The sequence below is a fragment of the Mytilus californianus genome, unplaced genomic scaffold (genome assembly GCF_021869535.1).
Source record: "Mytilus californianus isolate M0D057914Y unplaced genomic scaffold, xbMytCali1.0.p SCAF_12, whole genome shotgun sequence".
Classification (NCBI taxonomy): Eukaryota; Metazoa; Mollusca; class Bivalvia; order Mytilida; family Mytilidae; genus Mytilus; species Mytilus californianus.
Genome location: NW_026262604.1, coordinates 14994284 through 15018672, shown reverse-complemented (window position 1 = coordinate 15018672; position 24389 = coordinate 14994284). Strand labels below are relative to the sequence as shown.

Genomic DNA, 24389 nt, shown 5'->3' with positions numbered 1-24389 from the left:
TTACTGTTATACTATTTTCATTTTCATCATCTGACGACAACAAATAGAGTATTCATTTTAAATGATAACATTTTATCGCTTTTTAGTGTAACATAATTAACGAGTAAAGGTGTCTTCGTAGAGGTCCGCGTTTATCGACTGTAAATACTGTGGAGTTCGTTTTACATAAGAATTTTAATTATATACGTATCCGTCCGATCCGTGCATACAATTAATTTACTGATCGATCGCTGACCGTTGTCACGGTAACTCTCACATATCCTATTTGACGTATCTGACGGATTCTATGGGTCATCGATCACCGATCAGTCATCGATCAGTCAAACATCCGTCACCGATCATTCACCGATCAGTCAAGTTCACGTCAAACAGTAACGCCTAAGGTTGCAAGTACTGTAAATAACAACTTCTGAATTATCTGAACAAAGACAAAACAGATCTTAATTGACTACAAGTGAATTGTCTGAACAGTACTAAATGTACTGCATTGGATAAGTCTGAAAACTGAGCGAAATACTGAAAATAACTTTATCATTTATTGTTCAGTCTTTTAAATGCTGTTCAGATTCAATTGACCGTTTCAGATAAAAATTGGTTACATTTAACTAGTGTATGTATCGGTCGATCTATATCATTACCGTATTGTCTGTTTTGAGTTGTTGAATAAGTCTTATCCAGTTCTCCTCGGGATAATTTACCCTGTAGAAGCCGTACTGCATTACATTTCCTATGTACCAATCATTGGATGATGACCCATTCATTGCATTAGAGATGGTAACTGTAAAATGTGTGTAATAAGTACAACCGTAACAACATACTCGCAAATTACATTTCTTAATTCGCGTTTGACTATTGTTGAAAAACAAGCGATATGGATGGGAAAAATCCGTACTATCATTTACCATGTTTATAAAAGAATCATACTAGATTTGGAACGTTCGAAATGCTTTACAGGATTTTTTCCTTAGCCTAAAAAATTTGAAAGCCAATATGCAAAGTGAAGATCGCCCAACAGGAAAGTTATTAAACAAAAAACTTATTATGTTTAGCATTATAAAAGAAATTGCCGTTGTTACAATCAGAAAAAAAAGATTCCAATACAATTTGACCTCTAGATTGACACAGTACAACAGCTTATAAGGTAAACCAAATGTATGAAAATGCTTAGTCATATTTCAAAGAATCTACATCAATTAAAAAAATGCAGATTATTATTGCAGAAATGAGGGTAAAGATTGGGATTAGAAAAAAAAGAACACTTGGCAAAATATAAAGATTAGATAATAATGGAGTGCTGAAATATATAGAACGGAAATTAATGGACACGTAATAAAGCATAGAAAATAAGGGAAAATTACCTCAAAACTAAAGAATACAGAAACGAAGACCCCCGTGAAATCAAGACCCTCAGAAATAATCATGATTGAAATACTTAAAGATTGAAGTCGTTGTTCTATCATGCAAAAGGCACTTTGCAAATGAAAGTGATTAGTTAATACATGTTTTTGTGGCGCGCCAAACCTCAAGTCGAATGTATTATTTTTCTCTTCTTTTTTCCTTATGGGTGTAATAATATATATTTACCATCTGTGGTATGTATATCAATCCAAAATATGTCCTTGGCTGTTTGATTAAAACGTAGTTTAAGACTAGTAGTATATGTCACAGGTATTACCCACTTATATCTAAAAACAAGAATATTTATTTACAGATAGTGCAAACTTGCAAGATCGGAATAGAACACCCTCATTCTTTATTTTTCTATGGTATTTTTTGTAGACTTTATTTTTCTATTGTGTTTTGTTGGAGACTGTTGTTTGTCTTTTCATCTTTTTTCATTTTTTTTGCTATGACGTTGTTAGTGTGTCTTCGATTAATGAGTTTGGATATTTCTTTTGTATCTTTTGTCACTCTTTTACACTCAAATTTGAAGTCAAAAATGCATATTAGAATAGAAAATGTCCTAATGTAGCATTTTGCCTGAATCTTGATTCGCAAGGCGGCGAGTGATGCATACATAACAGGAGACCCCCATCATGTCAATGCACCTGGTCTGGCTTTGTTTTGACCTCACGTGATTCCTTCACGTTTTGCTTTGATTGTATTTGTTTTTATGTATATATATACTAAATATACAGCTATATGTATGTGTATATATCAAATCTACAGCTATATGTACAACTATGTGTGTGTGGAGACATTCAATTTCTTTTCTATAATAATCTAATAGACGTATTCGTAAAACATATATTTTCATATGAAATATCTTAAAATCAACAAAATGAAAAGTAAAAGAATCAACAAAATAGGGGACAAATACTTGTTCCAACGTTGTTCATGTAAATGTGCATCCTATTTAGCACGTTCTGAAATTTTCATTGGAGCTTTTTTGATAATGATGATAACATGAGTAAAATGATATTTTACCAGCCTTTCTTTAATTTAGCTACCATTCAACGGTCGTGCATATGATAAAAACACATAATACTAACTTTGATGCATAGGGTATGTTTACTTATATGAGAGTCCGAATTAAGTTTTCTTCATTTCTTCATTCTTTAATTTTTATACCCTTTTTCTATATTCTTATTTATTTTGTCCCTTGTTCTCTAATATATTTCAGCGCCCCATTATTTTCTATTCTATATTTTTGCCTACTTTTTCTCTATTCTTTATATTTTTAGGCATTTATTTTGCACTTTTTTTTTGCCTGCTTTAATTTTTATGCTTTTTATTCTGTACATTTAACCAATTATTCTCTATCCTTTAAACCCCCATCCAGACCCCGCTTATAACCGTGTATAATACATACCCAAAGGGAGATTCATATTTGCCAGGATCAATGGCTTCTGTATCCAAAAGGTATCGTGATTGCGTGAGTATAAGTTTATCTCTATCCCGTGTTATGAACACAGTTGGATAGTTCATCTGCATCACCCATGTATCCATTATATGTTTTATGTTCTGAATGAATTTTGGATTTCTGTCAATTTTACTTTGCTGTTAAATAAATATTTAAATAGCATGTAAACTTCTTATAAGTGAAAAAGATTGTTCAATGACTGCATAGATATGTTGATGATGTCAGCCACTGGTTAACAAAAGAGTAAACAAACTATGATTTATAATGAAATGTAATAACACTTTATCTTGTTTATCATTGATGAAGAAACTCTGTGAATTAATGTTTCACTTTTGAAACGAACATCAAATATTTTAGATCTTATCTTTAATACAACCCTTCAAAGTTGGTATTAAGATTTGCATTTTCATAATTTTAACATGTAGTATCACTGAAGAGAAGACATTACTAAGCTCTAAAACTTGTGACTGATCCATTTTTAACTTTGAAAAATAAAATATTTTAAAATTAAATTAAAGAGTCTTTGAAAGTCACAACGCTAAACCAGTGCATTAACATCGGAACCATTTAATGTTAGCAAAATCTTTGATCATCTTTTTGAAAAGCAAAACATCCAAAAAATAGTCAAAAGTTAATTTGCAAAAAATGACAGACTTGTCCAAAATAATAATGCAGCAGGTGTGGTTGATATTCGAACTGTCCTATCAACGGTCCTCTATTTGCATGCGTTATATATAGTTCATGCTCAGTTATTAAGATATCTAATAGTACATTGCTGAGTCATCAAATTTGTCAACATGTCGATGCATGTACATTGTATTACCTATGGTCTAGACTTGTTTATATACTGGAGCTTGATTTTTTTTGATTTTTTTACAATCTTAGCAGTTTGGAAAAAACACTTTGACTAATGACGTATTTCATATCAGTTAGCTGAAGGCCTTATGATAAAATTGAGAATGGAAATGGGAAATGTGTCAAGGAGACAACAACCCGACCAAAAAGCAAAAAACAGACCAAGGCCACCAATGGGTCTTCAACACAGCGAGAAAACCCCGCACCCGGAGGCGGGCCCCAATTGGCCCCTAAACAAAAATGTGTACTAGTTCAGTAATGTTAAATCGACAATCAAACTAATTATGCTTAAACCTTGAGTGAGAACATGCATCATGTAATGTTAAATCGACTACCAAACTAAATATGCTTAACCCTCGAGTGAGAACATGCATCATAAGGCCTTCAGCTTACTGTTATGAAATACGTCAATTAATCAAAGTGTTTTTTCCAAACTGATAATAAAGGTAGTAAACAGCAATCTGTAGAATAGTTCACCTGACAGAAGCTGTTTTACCCTTTATCAGTTTTAATCATTACCCTAAAAATATTTACACTAGAGCAGATTTGGACAGTTCTACCCTAGAAAAAAATAAAATAACAAAAATACAGAGCCGAAGGAACTTTCAAAACAGAAAGTACTTCATCAAATGGCACAATCAAAAGCTCAAACAAATCAAACAGACGGAAAACAACTGTCATATTCCTGACTTGGTACAGGCATTTATTATTTTTATTTTTTAACTCCCAACAGGCTGTTTGAACTGTATAACTGACTTTCAAAAGAAAAGAATTATGTTATTTTTGATAATACTAGTAATTACTGAAAATATAAAAATGCATATTTCTGTTATTGCTTTAGCATTTTCATATCGAATAAAAACATATTTGTTTTATTCTTTTTAATTTTACCCAGCAATATTGTTAATTTACATATGCATAATATGAAAAAAGGAGCGAATTTGTTCTAAATTACGTCATTTATAAACGATATGAACTCTGACAGTTCCACTTTTAAACAGTTTTGGACTACAGTTTGTGTGCAGTTTTAGAAAGTACCGTTAGAGGGCATAATTGTTTTAGAACATTTTAGTTTTTTGAAAAAATAATCCTCACAGTTCTAAAGAGAGGTGAGAACTAATCCAAACTTTGTGATGATATGTGTGATTTCCCATGTCATACTTGTGTGTCCTTTGGGACTTTTTATAAATATAGGAGGGGCCTCGTAGAGCGAGTGGTCTAAGAAGTTTATATACGGTGATCACTAGCCTGTCAACTCTTGGGTGTGGGTTTGAACCTCACAAAACAGTATTTCATTTTATGACTGTTGATCGAAAATTTTGGCTGCTAATTAACCTATAGGTTTTGGTGGCGATCGTATCCTTGATAAACAATTAACACAGCATCATAGAGAACGTGAAAAAAAGCGGGATGATTGTGAGATGTTTTTTTTCTATTTTTCATATTTTCAATGCGTTCCATTTGTTAATCAAACATTGTCATAACAGTTGTTATATGATTTGGTGTTTTATATTTTTATATGTTTCTTTCCGAATCGTAAGTACTATCTTCCTTCGACATTTTTTTTCCTTCTGCTTTCGTCCCTTCGCACTTGCCAAATTTCTAAAGAGAGATGTCATGGGTTTTTGGAACTGCATACGGAAAAGCTGTCGGCGAATTATGGCAATGAAAGAGAATACTTTCAAAGCAGTACGTTTCTGATGATTTGGATAAGGTAAAGGATTTAATTTTAATGGACATTCTCAGTTAACGAATTTTATAGTAAAACTTAGTCATTCAAGTATATAAAACCTATTAATCTTTGTGTTAAATTATTTGCAGATAATATGACTTTACACACCAACAAACAAACAAACATGAATGCAAGAAATAAACTTACATTGCCCAATGAATACCACAGATCATCGTGTGTAGCCACATCATATAGATGGTTTTTCATGTAGCGCTAAAGAGAAAACAAATACTGGATCAATAATCCTTCTATGTATACAATTAACTGCTGACAACTTGAAGAGATGGATGGCTGTTAGACGTCCAGTTGCACATTAAATGCATACGAAGGACGTGAACCTGTTAATTCGTTATGAATATGAACCCCGCTTTGTCCTAGATCGACACGCTGAGCTGCGGATTTTAAAGTGCAAGTTCAAAAGGTAACCGTCCGTAGGAAGACATGTTACTTTTCCCGGACATATGATCATGACTACAAACCGACTTTGGTTTGACCCGGTCGGGATTCGAACCAACGACTTCCCGCACTCGATGAAACACGCTACCACGAGACCACCAAGACAGATCTCACAACTTGAAGATGACATGTATAGTACGAAGATGGCTTGTAAATTATTGAAATTGATAAAAAATTAAGGAGGGAAAATGTTTGTCATTAAAGAATAATAAATCATTTAAAATATGTCCAGGTCGATAGATGTCATCGCATTAAGGTGGCTCACCCCGATAAGGACCCCGGTAGAATTTTTTTATTTTCACATATTTTGTAGATCTTTTTATGCTGAATCCAAAAATGCAAAGAAAAAAGTGGGTCACCAGGCTCGTTTTCCCCTCAAATGGAAGCGAAATGTGCGATTTTGACCCTATTTCCAAACATTTCCACCCTTTCAACAATAACGTCTACATCAAATTCAAAGACTTTTAGAACCATGTCAATATGATTATTATGTAAAAAAACATTAAAATTTCAAATGTAAACGTTTTCCCTTGGTTGTTTTAGACCTAAAAGTCCATTTATTTACAGATTTATGTCTAAATTTTGCATTTTCTAATTTCAGTTTAAGGCTCAAAATATTGGTTAAATCAATTTTTCGTAAAATTTCCCCGGTAGGTTTTTTTTAAAAACGGATATGTCATAGCTATGAACTTTTCGAGCATTTTAAGGTAAAATAAAATGGGGGTCACCAGGCTTTTAAAAAAGTTACGGACTTTTGTTTAACCCCTCTACCCCATGAGGTCTGATTTCAATGGACTCCAATAATTACTTTGTTGTGAATTCTTTATTGATGGCTTTATTAAAATAATTTTTACAATTATATCAATGGGCGATAGCTGAATATAAATATGATTAACATATAACTGTTTGTTATAAAAAAGCGATATTTTGATTATTTTGGGGAAATACGGTAATTTTGTCTGCGTGAGTTGTTTCCCTCTAAATTGGCGCCATAATCGGACAACAGAAATTTCAGGGTCGCCATTGTGGATCAGCATACACCACTGATGAATACGACCATGTACATGAATAACCGACAAAGTGGCGAATATACAACGATGCAGGTAGAGTCATTACATAAGAAAACATAGATTTTAATATTTTAGGCAGCCAGATGTTGTCAGTATCACGAAAAATACAAAGTGGGGGGTTGTCTCAAAATACTCGCTACTGTAGAAAATCTCTGCGCCTTGAACCTTGTATGGCTAAATTTCTGTTCTATGTATAATCGTTATAGCTGGTATCTTATTTATCTGTTTATTTGATCCTTAACAGGCAAGTTGTGAACATGTATAGCCTGTTGGGAAAAGTATCGAGGGGATGGACAAGGTAGGAATGCCCTTTACTGCCAAGCATCACAAATGTCCTTTTTGCGCTACCGTAAGGCTCAAATGAATCTTGATTTTTAATCGTCATTTGTGAAATCTAATTTCGTAGCTACGCTAGGGTCAAATCGATTAAAATATTTATCGTTAACGTCTTAAGTTATGTGGGGTACCTTAATTTATAACTGCCCTCGGACAGGGGTCCAAGATTCCCACTCCCTTTCCCCAATTCCTATTTTCCTTCTATTTTAATCTAAAATATTTCCCCCCCCCCCCTAGTTCCACTTCCATCCCCCTTGCTCCCAGACAAAAAAATGGCCAAATATATTTCCCAGAATATTCATCCCCCCTCTTTTCTAATTCTGGTCCTTTCACCCAAAATCATGTTAGCTCTCATTCACGTTCACCCCCTTTTACATTCGCACCCCACACGTTCGCACTCTGGGTCTGTTTGCACCCTTTCTTTTTTTAATCATGCTATTGTTAGTATAGTTCTATAACATGATAAAATAAAGATACATGTATTAAGTTTATTTTATTGTTTGAAAATAAAGTGACACACACAACGTCACAAGATCAAAGGGCACAGGCTGTTAAAAACAATTATCTGGTCTTTTCTATTTATAATCTTCATACGATTTACTTCTACCCTCAGCTTCTACCATACTAGTTACTTTTATTTCCACTTGAGATCAAGCTAACAGACCCAATACCCCCTTTTCCCGTCCCCTGACTTCCTCTTCCTGATCCCTCATTCCAATGTTTGTTCCCTTACCCCTGTCCTCCCCCTCAAGATGTTGATTGTTTTATTTGTTTTCTTGGGAATATAAATGGCTTAATTTGTAAATTTTTACCCCTACAGTACAAGGCAATACATTTTATTGATGGATTCGTCTTGATCATAATTTGTTTCAAATTACCCCCCTTCCCCCCCCCCCCCCTTCCTCTCTCTCTCTTTGGTATAAAAAAAAATTTCTTAAGGGCAAGTATCAGGTTTAAACATACATTGTAGGGCTTATTTAGTTTACCAATTAACACATACATTTGAGTTGAAAAGTTCATTATTGCTTAGTATTTTTAAATACAAAATTTGTGTATCCCTTATTCCAAACAGGGTATAAGTAACCTCAACATAATTTGGTGGACCCGAGAAGTCTGTATTCAACATATAAAAACAAAATCATTATTTATACTTGCAGTGCTTGTAATTTTATTTTGTTTGCTCATTATTGATCGCCACAAATCTTCATTTTTTTAGCTCACCTGGCCCAATGAATTCTAACCAAACTTGGCCACAATCATCATAAAGGTAATCTAGTTTAAAAAATGTGTCTGATGACCCTGCCTGCCATTCAACATGACAGACATGGCTAGAAATAGAACATAGGGGTAAAATACATTTTCTGGCTTATATCAAGGAAACTAAACATTTAGAGCAAATCTAACATGGGATAAAAATCGTCATTAGGTTAAGATCTATCTGCCCCAAAATTTTTAGATGAATCAGACAACGCGCTGTTTGGTTGCTACCCCTGAGTTGGTAATTTAAGGAAATTATGCAGTTTTTGGTTATTATCTTGAATATTATTATAGATAGCGATAAACTGTAAACAGCAATAATGTTCAGCAAAGTAAGATCTACAAATAAGTCAACATGACCAAAATTGTTAATTGACCCCTTAAGGTAGATTCAGGGTATACCGCCATCTTGGATTGTACAATTGCAGTACACAATCGGTCTAGATCTTTGCCAAAATCTGCAAATTTGGAGACAGATAGGCAATTTATAGGTTAGACTGTTTATGTGATGAAAGAAAACATGGTGATTTATTGCATTATTCAAAATGTTTAAAAATATACCAAATATTTGTGTTTTTAGAATCATTTTTTCAACTTGGCCATTTAAGGGGAGATAACTCTTTTAGTAAAAAAAATTATACTGGACAGATAGGGAAATTTTAATTTTTTACTTGTAGCAAGAAAACAAGTTCGGTGACACCATTTTTTCTTATTTTCCTAAAGCATATTATAAAACCTATCTTCTCATATTTTATTTCGAAATTCTATCTCATAGATTTTTTTTTTGTGCACAAAAATGTGTTTTTTCATGAACAATCTAACCAAATTTGGCAATTTCGTACGACCCATAGCTTGCAAAATAGCACGGTGACCCATATTTTTTATTATATTTTTGGAAAAAGCATAGAAAAATCTTTATTTTGGCAAAGTATAAAAAATTCTATCAGAGGAAATATATACCTATGATCTACCTTAAGGAGTTATATTAAACAATTTTTGAAAATTTTTGTTATCTTTTACAAAAATCTTCTCCTCTGAAACTACTGAGACAAATTTAAGTTAACTTGGCCATAATCATCATTAGGGTATCAACTTTTAAACAAATATGTTTGATGACCATGCTTGCCAACCAACATGGCTGACATGGCTAAAAATAGAACAGAGGGGTAAAATGCAGTTTTTGGCTTATATCTCTGAAACTAAAGCAAAAGTATAATGGTTGCATTATTTCATGCATTAATTGGGAACAAAAATATCAGGTGAGCGACACAGGTTCCTTGGAGCCTCTAGTTTTAAAATATGAACTACATGTACATTATGCATTTAAATGTCAATCATGGTTGATTTTCTGACAGAATTACTCTCACATTTAATTTCAGGCTTCAGGTACATGTAAGAGGAAGTAGTGATTTGTTGTAAAAGATCCTGGAATGTTCAACTTTACTTGGAAACTATTGGCAAAGTACAGACATAATTTACATGAGAAGTCAGGATCATCTTGTCTTGCAATTGGGAACTATATATGTAAAGTGCTTAAACTTAAGAACAACATTAGAAGCCAAGATCAACAATACTCGGAACTACATGTATAATCAAAGTACTGTCAGAATCCATATGAGAACCCAAGATCATCTACACTTGGTGTCTATATGCAATGTGTTCAGAATCCACTTAAGAAGCCAAGATAAACTATAATTTGGAACTAGATGCTAAGTTCTGTCAAAATCCATAAAAAAAAATCCAAGATCAAAAGGACCTACTGTACATGTACCTACATGTCCCAATGCTGAATAGATTATTGAGTCATATAAAAAAACACTGAAGAGAAGAATATTGATACAAAAATTATGAAAATATGGAGCTGATCAATAAATGATTGTACATGTACATGATGCATACATGTCAACAATTACTAGTATATTGAAAAAAAAAACAATGTAAATAAATGTTTTATAAATTTGATCTCATAGACATTTGAGGAATAAAAATCAAAAATGTTTCAAAGAATGAATTTTGATAGAGCTATTTTAATTTATTTTTGCTGCTTGAGTGAATTTTGCTGCAAACATGATTCATGATATGCAAACTGCAATATATGCAATTGTCTTTAATACAGAATGTAGCTAATGAGATTTGTAGATTTTGGAAATCATGATACCAAGTGACAGTTGTGGTAAATGCACATGCCTTTCCCCTCATCTTTTACCTCACCAACCCCTGACCCAAATGGTCACTTGAATTATTTTACATCATTTGGCATTTTTTGTCCATCCATATGCTTTTCATTATCTATTTCAAAAGTTATATTTTCAGGATAAAAGGAGAAATAGAATATATAGTTATGTTCAATGAGACAGCAACCAAACAAAACAATCAAACGAATTATATATTGTCTGGAAAAACTTGTGTCTCACTAACTGACAACCTCATTACCTATCACAATGATCAAGATTACTGAAAATCAGATAAATATGGTTTTGTAAAATTAGATATGCACTCAAATTGATAGAGATTGCAACAAAGATTTCAACCTCATTTCATGGATCAGTGATCAAGGTTGAAGTTACCTGATTAGAAGCTGTGGTATGAGTGCCAATGAGACAACTCTCCATCCAAGTCAAAATTTATAAAAGTAAACCATTATAGGTTGTTTATCAGATACTGTTTGCAATAGGTCATTTGTCAATGTCAAGTTTTTGTGTTTTTGTCTATTTTTCTAATACTAAAAGAAGTATATAAACTATATTTGATATATGCAATGATTCACAAATGTAAGAAGTACATTGTCTGTCTGGCAGTTGTCATTGACCAAATTTTCATGGTTCATTGGTCAATGGTAAGTCCTCTTTTAATATACTACATTGTGTAATCAATAAGTCAACTATATTTGGTGTATGGAATGATTATTAAATGAATGTATTGAAATATTAAATAAGAAGATGTGGTATGATTGTAAATGAGACAACTCTCCACAAGATACCAAATGACACAAAAATGAACAACTAAAGGTCATCATATGGGCCATTATGGCCTTCAACAATGAGTAAAACCTATACTGCATAGTCCAATATAAAAGGCCTCGAAATGACAAATGTAAAGCAATTCTAATGAGAAAACTCACAGCCTGATATAAGTACAAAATAATGAATGAAAAACAAATATGCCTGTCTTGCAGGGTTTATCTGAAATTATTTTCATGGTTTTGTCTGTTTCTTGCATACTATATGTTTTAAAATATTTGTTTTAAGGAATGATTGTAACAGAGGTGGATTTAGGGGGAGGGCCCATGGTGCCCCCCCCCCCCTTTTTTTGTGGGAAAATTTGGTTGCTTATATAGGGAAACACTGAAGCATGACTGGAGCGGGCCCCTCTTAGGCAGTCAGTGCCCCCCTCCCTTTATGAACATTTCGGGGTCTGCCACTGTGTAAGGCTGGCTTGGTTTAACTGACCTTGGCCTCATTTTCATGATTATTGATAATATTAATTTTTTCTGATACTTGTAGTAAAACTTTATCTTTAGGAAAATCAACATAAAATCAATCAACAATGATGATAAGTAAAGCAGGTGAGACATTTCAGCTTGTGCGCTCTTGTTAACACAATAAATGTGCTGAAAGGTGTGACTGCCATATATGCAGATGTATCTAGGAATATGTCTTAACAACAAAAATATGTGATCTATCCTAATACTTCTTGTTTGTATTGGAACAAGTCCTAATAGTTCACACCTTTTCCTTGGAAGCATTGTTTTTTAAGAAAACTTATTTCCATATTTTGTGTTCACAGCTATCGTGGTTGAAATCAATATCGTTGTAATCCCAACAAATCTGTCTACTCACCGTTTTCAAATTTGGTACATCAAGTTAACTTTGGTCTTTCAGATATATTACAACTGCGATATTCAAGGCCTAAGGTGACCCTCAAATAAAACTTTTCACCATGAAATATAAAAAAACAAAATAGGAAGATGTGGTTTAATTGCCAATGATGCAACTCTCCACCAGAGACCAAATTACATAGAAGATAACAACTATAGGTCACCGTACGGCCTTCAGCAATGACCAAAACCCATACCGCGTAGTCAACTACTAGTATGATAAAAGGACCAGAAATGACGTTCTTTTGTATATAGTTGCACACAAAATAACAGTTTAATTTGTGCTTGCTGAACGTTCACTGGCAAATATTTCAAGTATAATACGGTTGAGAACATATGGATGATAAGTACCATATGAAGGTTCTGTAAAGTAGGAGGGGCTAGATATATGGACTGCCAAATGAATGGAAAATCTATGTTGGGTATGGGCAAAATTCCCCCTTTTTACCCTACGAGGCTGTGTATTTATACACCCAGCTGTATGAACTCCCTGTCTAAGCAAGGGTTATCTGTCGGATTAGAAAAGTCATATTTTCTATACCAATGTTAATCCTACGATATAAAAATAAGGAGATGTGGTATGATTGCCAATGAAACAACTATCAACCAAAGTTCAAATTTAAAAGTCCAGTTAAAAAAAAATATCATTTTTTTTCGTATTGGCAGTGGCTAGTTTATTGGCTGATTAAATATCTTAATTCAAGCCTTCAATTTCTATAGAAATGGCTATTTTACCGGCAACAGCAATACAGTGAATTTGTAAACCATGCTGGAAAAAATAGAAAATATGTTATTTTGCTGGCATTAGGTAAGCGGAAGCCAAGTTAAAAACTATTTTGTTTACACATATATGCAACTCGAATAAATAACTATTATTCCAAAAGCAAGTTTAATTGAAACATTTTTGGTTTTTTAAGCTATATGATTGACTTTGTTATATTGTATAATGTTTATGATGCAATGAGATTTTTAACTTTTTATTTTTTTATAACACACAGTTAAAAAATCTGAGATTTTATTCTTATGCATATTATATATGTAGCATTAGACTGTCACTGACTGATTTTAGAAATAATCAATTCAACTACATGTTTAGATATGATTTCATTGCAACAAATGAATGCTCAATATTTTTATTTTGTTTTTTTTTTTTTCTTGTTATAAATTCTTAATAGTTATTTATACTTTGACTGATAAATGTTACGTTCTCAAACGATTACACGTGTCTCAAATATTATTAGCAGTTTTCTTATTTTAATAACTACTGATAAATCAGTAATTATTTTATTTTATGTTGACAGTGCACATAATTTTTAATAGTGCTTTCAAGAGTAAATAAAATATTAAATTTCACTCTTTACAAAGAACCTACAAAATAACAAATTCACTTTTTTGCTGGTGCCGGTAAAATAGCCATTTCTATAGAAATAGGCTATTTTGCCGGTTTGAATAAGGATTTTCTAATCAGAGCCGGCAAAATAGCCACTGCCTTTCTTATTATCATCATAGACCGATAATTACTTTTCTTTGCAGCAGGTGGGTCAAACACATGTCCACACATCATTAAGAAAATTGTCATTCATATTTTTTGCCGCAATGACACTCTCCACTTTCATTTTTTTAAATCAAGAACATTCCTTATTCATGTTATTAGCTTCACTTTAAAAAACACATGTCAAAAATTAAGAGGGGCCTCGGTGGCCGAGTGGTCTAAGTAGTTACTACTGTAATCACTAGCCAGTCAACACTGAGGTTGTGAGTTCGAACCCCTTTCGTGCGGGTGCACTCGACTTCAATCTTAATTGACTAGGATTGTCAGTTTTCCTATCGAAGGTCGGTGGTTTTCTCCGGGCACTCCGGCTTCCTCCACCAATAAAAAACTGGTCGCCACGAAATAGCCCAAAAGTGGTGCTTAAAAGTGGCGTTAAAACACAAAAAATCAAAAATCAAATCAAAAATTAAGACAAAAGTTAAAGTTTGCCAATATCACCGACTAATATAGCGTCTCTGTGTACTGGGCCGAGTTTTAAAATTACAATCCCAACTTTTCCTGAACATAGTAAGTAGAATAGATTTTGTTTATATATAAAGTCTTCAGCTTGAATTGTTTGGAACTGCCCGGTAGACTTCGGGGGTAATACGCTAAATCCCGACTTGGTCAGACCAAATATATTGCGCTTCTCCGCAAAGCATGCGGTATTGAGGGATAATAGCATTGACCGATATACAATGTAGGTCGGAATTCTAGGTCCAGGTTACTATTGACCAATTTTCATCTACATGATCAAAGGTGGAAAACAGCAAATAATTGAATTGTCGGGGTTTTTTTTCGGCGTAAAACAAATAATCAATTTAGTGAAATGTTTTGCTCGAGTTCCGGTAGTCTATTATAATAACACATTCTTATTCAATTATTTAAATTTTTACGCTGATGTTTCCTCTTTTTTTTAATGCGAACTCGGTTGGCATATTGATAGATAAAACAGAAAATAGAAAATTAACAAAATAGCAAAATAAGTAAAAGGAAAATATCATAAATAGAAAACATTGACCCCGAGGTCTTATGTTAAAGGACTAGAGTTCTGGAATTCATAGAATTATGATACGAGAAAATTTGTTATATATTTTTGTGCCCATGAGTTGATAAAGTACATACATCTTTAAATAAAAATGTTAGGTGTGACTGTCATGTATTTAGTCTTTGCTTGAAAATTGTCATAGTTCAAAACTATTATCAACTTTTTGCAGTGAGAAAATATTTCACATACTCCGGAATAAAATCCTACCAATACTTGGAAATGAAGATATTTCAAGTAAAAAAGAGATTTATCGCTAAACGGATAGCGTGCAGATGAACCCCCGATGCCTTTATACTATAGCATATTATATGGGTTTTACTTGTTTTTTTAAAGCCGTACGGTGACATGCAGTTGTTTACATCACTATCCTTTGTTTACGGTTAAACATTGCGTCATTGACAAAATATTTTCATATATACCTGGGACTATTATACTAATAGTATAATAGTCCCAGTATATACATCTAAAAGACATCTTTTAATTCAACCGGTATTTAAATGAAAATAGGGTGCGAACGAACCCAAGGATCGAACGTGTAGGGTGAGAATGTGTTTTCGGGGGTGCAGGTCGTTTCGTAACCTGGTCGTTTCGTACCTAGTCGATTCGTAACTAACTAGTTCGTTTTGTAACTGAGACGTTTCGTAACCTGATAACAATATATCATGATATGTGTTGTAGGTTATGGAAAAAATGTTTCGATTAAAAATAATAAAAAGACTTATTGGCACTCATACCACATCTTCTTAAATCTACTTATTGATGTATACAAGGATTTGTATAGTATAGTAAGACTATACAAATCCTTGAAATATACATATCTATATTTATTTATTAAATAATTGATTGCACATAATTTTACACTTTACAAGTACAGTTTTGCACACATACGAATAGAACAGAAGAATTTAAAATGTCTATCATTATTTAGATGTACCCCGTCTTTATCAAAGTATCATTTAGTCTTCTGCCAAGTGCATTGATGTCTCCAATACTTTACACCACTCATCTCTATTTTGCTTAGTTCTTTATTAATCTTCTTTTTTTTTCTATCATAAGTTGTTTCTTTCATGTTTCTTGTTTTAGTCTGTCGATGGTGGAGCCTATATCACCACAGAAGGAACACCAAAGCGCAAATTCGTTAATTTTACACAGTTATTATTAGATGCACACTTTGATCATTTTTAAATAACAACAAGAACAAAAGACAAGCAATTTATTTTGGCTTCAATAATCATATTTAGACAATTCTAAGAGATATATATATACACTTCTAGAGACAAAACTAGTTAATTAATTTATATATAAATATATATTTTCTTTAACTGTTTGATTTAAAATAATTAATTTAAACTAATAGAGACGCACTTTATTATCATATATAATCACACCAGGTACGAAACGTCTCAGTTACAAATCAACGTAGTTACGAATCGACCAGGTACGAAACGACCAGGTTACGAAACGACTAGCATTCGTTTTCGGAGCGAACGCACCAGATACCGTCGTACACGTCAATATTTATAATTTCTTTTTGTTAATGTTATGCTTATATCATGTATATTTATGTTCTTTTTATGTGAAAAATGAACAAACCACTCTGTATTTCTGACCGTATTTCCTTTTTTGAAGAAAGTTTTGCATCGTTTGTTGACATCGGGAAAGGGTGCTCTCAGACACGTCCGCGTTCCAATGTCGTCAACACTACTTTTGAGAAGACCCCTCAAAGCGATCGTTGTCAAGGCGCTCGTCGTTAGAAACATGCGTTAAAAACTGCGCACTGTTAAAGGGCCGAGCCACCTTAAACAGACACTTATTGTGACTGTTGTAAGTTATTGCTTTTTCTATGTTTACCACGATGAATTATACTGTAAAAAGTAAAATGACAAAAATACCGAACACCAAGGGAAATTCAAAACGAAAAATCCTTTATAAAATGGAAAAAAAACCAAAAAGCTCTAACATATCAAACGAATGGAAAACAACTGTCATATTCCTGACTTGGTACAGGCATTTCCTTATGTAGGAAATGGTAGATTAAGCCTGGTTTTATGGCTTGATAAACCTCTCACTTGTATGACATTTGCATATAATGTCTTTATATTGACAAACAAGGTGTGAGCAAAACAAACAGACATGATAGGTAAAAACGTCAAAAAATTTCGGGTACAGCAGTCAACATTGTAATCTTAATCTCTATAAAAACAAATGACTGTTTCAACAAAGAAAATCAAAACGGCATATAAACACTTTATATCCAAAGTACATAAGCAAAAATGAAAGACAAGAAAACAAAATTAACCATAGCACAATAACACAATGGAGGGATGTATCGAGTCACGACAAAAGTATTTTACCAAAAATGGACTCATTAGTAAAAGTTTAAAATGTACAAGGACAAAAAGAAAAGACTACTATAACTAAACATATAATGTATACTTGTATTATTTGTGAAGTTGATCAACAACGTCTTGGTATCTTCCAATAAACTTTTTTAGAAAAAGGACGAAGGCGTTCTTTGACATAACCATGGCTCATCAATTTTCTGCTCAGATACTGTAAATAAATTACTAATGTATCTTTATCAAAGGTAGGGCCAAATTCGTTTGAATTTACCACTCACATGGCCATTTTCAAACGAATGTTTAATCTGTGGTACAATTTACAGTTTCACAAATCTCATGTGATCACACACTTTAAGATTGGAAAACTTTTATTATATATTTCCGAACATCTAATTAGTTCATATTGTCCACCGATGGATCAAAACTGCATTAGCGAGATTAAAACAAATTCATAGTTAATATACCAAAAGATCAATGAGGCGAATATTGTAACGAAAACCAACATTTATTGAAAATTAAAGGTAATTTTGTCGTAGTAGAGAATTTCCTTCGAAAGAAAGCATGTAAAATTTGCCTTGAGGGTGTTCGCTTTTCTGTTTCAAAATATAAAACTTTTTAAAAGACTGTTATGAATTGATCATGTTGATAGTATAAGAATAAGGAAACTGAAAAAGCAGTAAAGAAATAAAAGGTCCGAGTCCTTCTTTCTGAAATATAAGCCACTGAAAATTGGAAATGATTCTCTCTAGATTTTTCAAACATTTAACATTGGCACCTTTTTCCTTTCAAAAACAATGAAAAAATAACAAGGATTTTCAAAAAGGCTTTTTACTATATGTAATAAAGCCAGAGGATTCTGAATATCTGTTAAACCAAGTTGAACATACATTCTTAAATGTATATGTTCCGGACCATATGAGTATTTGGACCATACGCGTATGGTCATGACCATATGCGTATATACTCATATGATTTGACCATATGCGTATGGTCCGGTTGATCAGCAAGATAAATTTTGATAAGGTGCTCCATAAATCAAAAGTTTCTAAAAATGAGATTTTAACTTATTCAATCATATGAAAATCATTGTTACATAATTAATGAAATAAAGTACAAGTAAGAATTATGGTAAAATCATTTGTACATGGTCATTATTGATTTGTCTTTACATTTGTACGAAACGCAATATGTCAACTTATGAAAATAACTTCAAGAAATATCGAAATGAACTGTAAAACAAGAAGTCAATTGCTTAACTCGCAGGTTATTGAACTTTCTTTCTTTTATTTACTTTGGTGTTTTTATTAAATCAAATTTTCTTTTAAATATTTCAAATTGTTTTTAGTTATTTATTGTGTTCTTGCATTTATGTACACGATCTTACAACAACAGTAACACCGCACGGATATGAGAAAGAACACATTAATTAAATGAAAATGAGTTGAGATCAAAAGAAATTTTGTTTCTGAAATAATAATTAAAATACGAAGTAAAAAAGATCCATTCCGCAAACGTTTCTCGTTTCACTTACGGACGAAAAAATCGTCACGATAAAATGCTCTAAATTCATTTCAGCAAAAACAATATAACAGATTCACCAAGATTTAGACAATATGTAAGGATAAAGGAATTCAGTAAGTTTTGGGTTCGGAAAATGACCTGTGTGCTCCTGCGAAGAAAATACTTAAAAAGTCTAAATACTTATATGGTCCGGCCTGTTATTAGCAAAACGAGTATAAATTTTAGTACGCATATGGTCCGGCCATACGCGTATGTCCGACCATATGTGTATACGCATATTGTCGTGACCATACTCGTATGATTCAAATACTCATATGATCTGGAACATATATAAATTATCTTCATTTACATGTAAGAGGGTACTCAACACTTCGACTAAAATATATTTTGGGTTGTTTAATACTTTATATTTATTTTGACCTGTTGACAAAACTATACCAATTTCAAGAAATTTGAAACAAACAATTTACAGGAATGATTTCAATGGATATATAGCAGTTTGACAAATACTACTTTTGATCATTGGGAAGCTTGTTTTTTCTTTACTTATTGTATGTGATTAAAACGTTCAGCTGATTTTTTTAGAGTTAACTCCTTGAGGTGTTCTGTCCCCACTTATTAGTAATGTATATAGCCTAATAACGTTTGAACTTAAAGAAATATATGTGAATTTGTTGTAAAACTTTTACAAGTGTTTTCATAATAGTATTTAAACTATCTTATTTCATATTCTGAAAGGTTTAAACAATGTTTGATATTATTTGGGAGTTAAAATCTGTATATCACAATCGAGTCTTTCAGTAATATTTTATTCGACATGTTCGTATGCTATTGTGTTGCTTTGGTTTCTGACGCATTTCCTGTTGGGTTTCTGTAGTTGAAAGTACATGTATTTTTAAAGAAATCATCACGTTCATTCCTTTTTTAAAGGATTTTTTTTTAAATTTGTTTCAAATCTGGCTTAGACGTTCTATGCCTATAACAGGTGCTCTTGTACGTCGTGTAATTTTTTTTTTAACAAATTATGAATTTTAAAAAGCTGAAAACCAAGACCCCATGCACATCTCTGATTCCTTGCCTGGCTTTGGCTTGACTTTTTATCCTTTTTTGTTTATAAGCTCTTCATATTTTTAATAAGCTTTATATTTTCTAATATTTTAGCCTATGAAAAGCTAAAGTGAATTCTTAACGTACCTGTAGTCCTCTTTTAAACGTTTGTTCTCCTAGAAAGAACCTCATCATACGAATTATAGATGCACCCTGAAAATAGATCAAATATATCTGAACAAATTTGTCAAATGATTGATCAATCAATGCAAGAAATACTATATGTGTTGTGTTTTGAAATGTAAGAAGTATTGTAGATTTATTACCTTCAGCTAACTGAACTAAATTGATAAAGAAAAGAAAAAAAATTGGGGAAACTTATCAATTAGGCCTTTTCCTTCTGCCTAACATTGAAATCTAAATAATGTACCTATGCTGAAATAAACAAGGGATAACTGCCAATGAGACAACCAGAGACCAATTGGCGTAGTTAGGTTTTTTTTTTTTGTTTTTTTTTTTTTTGAGGGAGGTTCTTTTATCTGTTCTTTTTATTTTTTTTTTAGGGCAAAGGTTTTGTTATCGCTCATGGAATACCAATTGCATATTAAATAACATAAGATTGATCACATAAACTAAGAACGTGTCTTTAAAATCAGGAATATTGTAAACATGATTAGTTTGTTCCCTATTTTGCTTTTGTGAATTAAATACGATTACATATTGGTAGTTAAGGACAATAATTTTAATTTTTCCTTTATGAATATTCTTAAATGGATATAAACAAAATTGAATTTCACCAACAAAACTCGCTAGACGTTATGTTTAAATCACAACCACATAGTTGAAAGGCTAGTGCTAACTGAAGATGAAGCTCTTAGACCACATAGCCATCGAGGCCCCAATTTTCATTCGAACAGAATATCTAAAAATTGTATATTTCTCATAATCAATCATAAACCAAGACAATTGTTGTGCTCAAACTTACAAAATTTGAAATATTTACATTTACAGCAATGAATAGCATTTTGATTTTAATATAATGTTGTTCAATTTGTTTTGTTGTCACATGTGGAGCAGAATCATGATTGTTTTTCTTATACTTGTGATTTGTTGTCAATTTGCATGGTATCTTCTGCCTCTTTACTTTGAAACGCTGTAAGGTATCAAGTAGGACCTTTTTTGGTACAATTTACTGAGTTACACTAACTTCCGGTTAAAAGGTACATCAACTTCCAGATTTTAAATCAGTCAAAATATGCCATACCTCTTCATCAGAATATAATAATGATAATCATTCATTTGGTTTACGATTAAAAGAAATATGGTTGAGTCAAATATCAAATATAAACCTTAACGAAGGAAATATCATCAAACATAGACCAGATCTTTCTATTTTCCGATACATGTACATAGACAGGATGGGTGGACACCAGACTATCCATGGTCATAGTACGATGCATATCAGTAGAAGTGAATTCCTCGAGCTGAAAAATAAATATAAAAGGGAATATTACAGAAGAGAATATGGATGGGGATGATAGAATAAATAAAATGGGCCAAAATAAAAAAAGTAGAAAAAAATGTTTATAAAATAAGTAATGTAGAATAATTGGGTGCTAAAATATAAGGAAAAGATAAAAATGGAAAAACAAATAAAAGAAATCATGAATGATGTTCTCCCCAACTAGAAATAATATGTACATTGTCGGAAATCTAAAAAAAATATTTAAACGATCTACGAAACAGCAGAAAACCTCGGGAAGCCTGGCTTTTTGTCCCGCTTTCAGAGCTCGAACAAATACATTTTATACTTTCCGACAATGTACATGTATTGTATATGAGCGTACTATACTCTAGTCAGGGTGGACGTGATCAACACTAAGGTACTCACAAAAGCTACAAATTATAAACTTGATACCCTGGATGAGATTTGTTTAATACAGGTAGTATTGTACGTACCATGTTCCAGTCTGGATGGACATGATCAACACCGAGGTAGTGAAAATAGCTTGCAAATCCTTCATTCAACCAGATGTCTCCCCACCATTCTGGGGTTACTAAATTACCAAACCACTGTAAAATATTGTTACCATAAATCTTATCTACATAATTTATTAATTCAATTTATCGATTGAATTTGTATTTATGTAAATGATAATTCTTTTTTAATTGTTCGAAAAACAAATTTGAGTTAATGTTAAGTTCATTTGAATTTAAACTATTTTGTAAATATGTGTCTCTTAAGCTGGGTATTGATAGTTTGAAATATATATTTATTATGTTATTGTAAAATGTACACTCAACAAACCACTGTAAAATTTTGTTACCATAAATCTTATCTACATAATTTATTAATTCAATTTATCGATTGAATTTGTACTTATGTAAATGATAATTCTTCTTTAACTGTTCGAAAAACAAATTTAAGTTAATGTTAAGTTCATTTGAATTTAAACTATTTTGTAAATATGTGTCTCTTAAGCTGGGTATTGATAGTTTGAAATATATATTTATTATGTTATTGTAAAATGTACAATCAATATGTGACACAATTATAAAATAGAATTTTATTTATTTATTTTACTGGTTATAAAAAAGAAGAATGCAAATTGGTGATCAATTTTTATCTGCATACTTTATACTGTAGTATTTATCGATATGATAGACTTAAATTCAATGTATATGTAAGTGGGGTTCGTGTTGTTCAGTCTTTTTGTGTTCTATGTTTGTGTGTTGTTGTTTTTTCTTTTGCAGTTCAAATTGGAATTCAGTAGGATCCATATTCCTCTTATTATAAATTTTAATTTCAATATCTACCATTAAAAATTTGAATTCTGATTTATACTCATCAAAATCAGAATTCCAATATCTACTGTAGGTTTTATAAGAATAAGTATGGTTTTTGTATTGCAATTAATTCATTCAATATTTTACGCTCTGAATTTCTTCACTGAAAATGTGTTTTAAATTTTTATAATTTCTAGGTGATTTACGGACAATGCATTTCTTTCAGAAATGAGAATGTTTTAAAATAGGATTAGAATGTATTTAAAGTATTGTAATTTACTTACGGAAATTCTAAATTTTCAACAGAAAGGATTGCAAAAAATTGGGTTCATGTTGCTCAGTCTTTAGTTTTCTATGTTGTGTTTTGTGAACTATTGTTTGTCTGTTGGTCTTTTCTTTTTAGCCATGGCGTTTTCAGTTTGTTTTCGACTTGTTGGTTTAATGTCCCTCTAGTATCTTTCGCCACTCTTTTAAGTTGCAACTCCCTAAGGAAAAACAGATTTTGAACTGTAATGTTTAGGTCCTTTTGTTGCTTTATTTTGTGCTCTGAATGACTGTTGCTGTCCAATGGTTAAGAAAAGCCAAATAGTTAGTTTCATTGCACCATATGTTAAAAAGTCAAGACGTATTGGGTTATATGTCATATAGATAGAGTTTGATAGCAATGTCAATGTAAATATCTTTTTAGTCTCGACTTTCATCAATTAAGAACTAGATCTATTGCAATTACACTTGTCTATTGTATACCGTATGATGGACGATTGGTTTGGTGCCGGGCAGACATGTTTAACCCCAAAACATACTGTATGTGCCTGTCCCAAGTCAGGTGCCTGTGCTTCAGTGGTTGTCTTTTGTTGCTGTATATCGTATTTGTTTTTTGTTCATTGTTTTGTTCATAAACCAGGCCGTTAGTTTTCTCGTTTCAGTTATTTTATATTTAGAGGCCTTTTATAGCTTACTATACGGTATTAGTGTTGTTCATTGTTGAAGGCCGTATGGTGACCTATTATTGTTAACGTCTATGTTATTTGGTCTCTAGTGGCAAGATGTCTCATTGGCAATAATACCACATCTTCCTATTTCATATCTAGATGTCTTTTTTTATGTCAGTCTGCCAGATGCTGTCCCAATGACGAATGACATACAAACTCCTTCAACTCATTTAGAGTAGTCTAGATAAATATTTTGCAGGTCCATATATGAGATTCTAAATGTGGGTTAGATAATAGAGAATTGTGTGCTGAAAGTCTTTAGAGAAAACCGGCAAAAAGGAAGAGAATAAACAACAATGAGGTGCTACATGATACAAAATGAAGGCCTGAATTAAAAGAATGCACCTCTCCCTTTTCGTTCTGTCCTATTCAACACATGTAATAACTTGTAACATACGTTTATTTTCTTACCATATGTGCCAGTTCATGAGAGACAATTGTTGTAACCTGTTGTTTTTTTAATTCAGACGATTCAAGAGGATGGAAAAGCATAAATGTTTCACGATATGTGATGAGACCCCAATTTTCCATTGCACCTGCTTTAAAATCTGAACAGCTATCATATCTGAAGTAATCATAAGCAATTTTACACTTTAAAAAAATTATGACAAATCTATTGCAGTTTTTACAGAGAACATAAATAAGGTCAAGTTTGACCATGAATGAATATTATCT

General features: G+C 32.2%; 1 protein-coding gene across 11 annotated transcripts in view; it reads right to left on the bottom strand.

Annotated features, from left to right (window-relative positions):
- LOC127721436 (aminopeptidase N-like) overlaps nucleotides 1–24389 on the bottom strand; it is a 121499-nt gene that overhangs the window by 29002 nt on the left and 68108 nt on the right. Inside the window, exons 7-13 of one of the 11 annotated variants that reach the window (XM_052228166.1) lie at nucleotides 21895–22008; nucleotides 21285–21419; nucleotides 20083–20148; nucleotides 5598–5663; nucleotides 2813–3000; nucleotides 1585–1685; nucleotides 639–778 (exon numbers count right to left, since the gene is read on the bottom strand). The exons of 6 other annotated variants lie outside the window; for them this stretch is intronic. In XM_052228166.1, coding sequence (XP_052084126.1) covers nucleotides 639–778; nucleotides 1585–1685; nucleotides 2813–3000; nucleotides 5598–5663; nucleotides 20083–20148; nucleotides 21285–21419; nucleotides 21895–22008 — 810 coding nt within the window. The remainder of the gene's footprint in view (nucleotides 1–638; nucleotides 779–1584; nucleotides 1686–2812; nucleotides 3001–5597; nucleotides 5664–20082; nucleotides 20149–21284; nucleotides 21420–21894; nucleotides 22009–24389) is intronic. 4 more of the 11 variants (XM_052228163.1, XM_052228165.1, XM_052228167.1 and 1 more) reach the window with 4 other exon arrangements.